General features: G+C 76.7%; 1 protein-coding gene across 1 annotated transcript in view; it reads right to left on the minus strand.

Moving 5' to 3' along the window:
- The window catches only part of ARID3A (AT-rich interaction domain 3A), a 37,492-nt gene that overhangs the window by 33,146 nt on the left and 3,153 nt on the right, over positions 1–1,193 (minus strand). Inside the window, exon 4 of the mRNA XM_014958568.1 lies at positions 679–877. Within this exon, the coding sequence (XP_014814054.1) occupies positions 679–877 (199 nt within the window). The remainder of the gene's footprint in view (positions 1–678; positions 878–1,193) is intronic.

Consider the following 1,193-nt stretch of genomic DNA (forward strand, 5'->3'; position numbering starts at 1 on the left):
CGCCCGGCAGGCTGCCGCGCTCCAGTGGGGCTGGGGGGCAAGGCTGGGGAGCACCGTGGGGGAGCAGCCCTGCCAGGGGGCTGCCGGGGCCCAGGGGGGCGAGAGCCGGGGAGGGTCCGCGGCGCTGTCGGGGTGTCAGGGCAGAAGGACGTGCCCCCCGACCCCTTCAGCCTTGCCCCGATGGCTCCTTTGCTTGGGGGCTGCGGTGGGAGCGGTGGGCACGGGGTGGCTCCTCGGGACCGGGCTGCTGCGGCCCTTGGCAAGCGAGACCTCGGCCGGCTCAGCAGGCAGCAGCCCCGGGCATCGCCCCCTCCTCGCCGACCGGGCACTTGTGGGGGGCAGCAGCAGCCTCGCGGTGACGGTGGTGTCCCCCCGGCTCGGGACCGGGCGTCCCTACTCCTCGGGTGCCCGCAGGCCTCGGCGCGAACCTGCCGGGGGAAGAGGAGAGAAGGGTCAGCGGGGCGGGCGAGCAGGAAGGAGTTAAAGACAGCGCAGGAGCCTCATTAATCTCGAGCTAATGAGATAGGGAGGCCGGGCCCTGCTGCTGGAGGGGGAAGGGGCCTGCCGGCCCCGATAGCCCCGCCCGGCCCCGCCGGCAGCGGATACCGGGACCCCAGCGCCCCAGATAACAGCCCCCACGGGGAGAGCCGCCCCACGGGGGACCGCGACCGTCCCCACCCGGGGACCCCGGGGACGCGCTGCAGGCGGGGGAGGGAGCTGGCGGGAGCGGGCAGAGGGGACCCTCGCCCCGGGGGGTCCCGCGCGTCCCCGGGGTGCCCTCCCGAGCGGAGCTGGGCTCCCCGAAACACCGGCGAACCGGCCCGTGACCCCCGCGCCTCCCGGCTCTCCCGGGGGCTGCGGGTGGCTCGACTCTGCTCTGCCCGACGGTAAACACCGGAGAAACCGGCACGGTGTACCCGGGCTTCCCGACACCCCCACGGCCCCGGACTTCCCCTCTGCATCCCCGAGCCCCGGTGCAGCCCGCCCCGGCCCCCGGACGGACCGCGCTCCGCCGCTGCCGAAGGCGGGGGACGCTCGCCGCGCCGCCGCCCGGTAGTGCCGCGAACGGGCATCGCCTCGGCCCCCCGCACCCCGGGACCCCCGCAGGGACCGGCTGCTACGGCGCGATCCCGCCGGTTCGGGAAACGGGAACCCGCTCGTTCCAGCGGGGGCCGGTCCCGGTGGGGCGGGAG

The sequence above is a fragment of the Calidris pugnax genome, unplaced genomic scaffold (genome assembly GCF_001431845.1).
Source record: "Calidris pugnax isolate Ruff unplaced genomic scaffold, ASM143184v1 scaffold425, whole genome shotgun sequence".
In the NCBI taxonomy this organism is placed as follows: domain Eukaryota; kingdom Metazoa; phylum Chordata; class Aves; order Charadriiformes; family Scolopacidae; genus Calidris; species Calidris pugnax.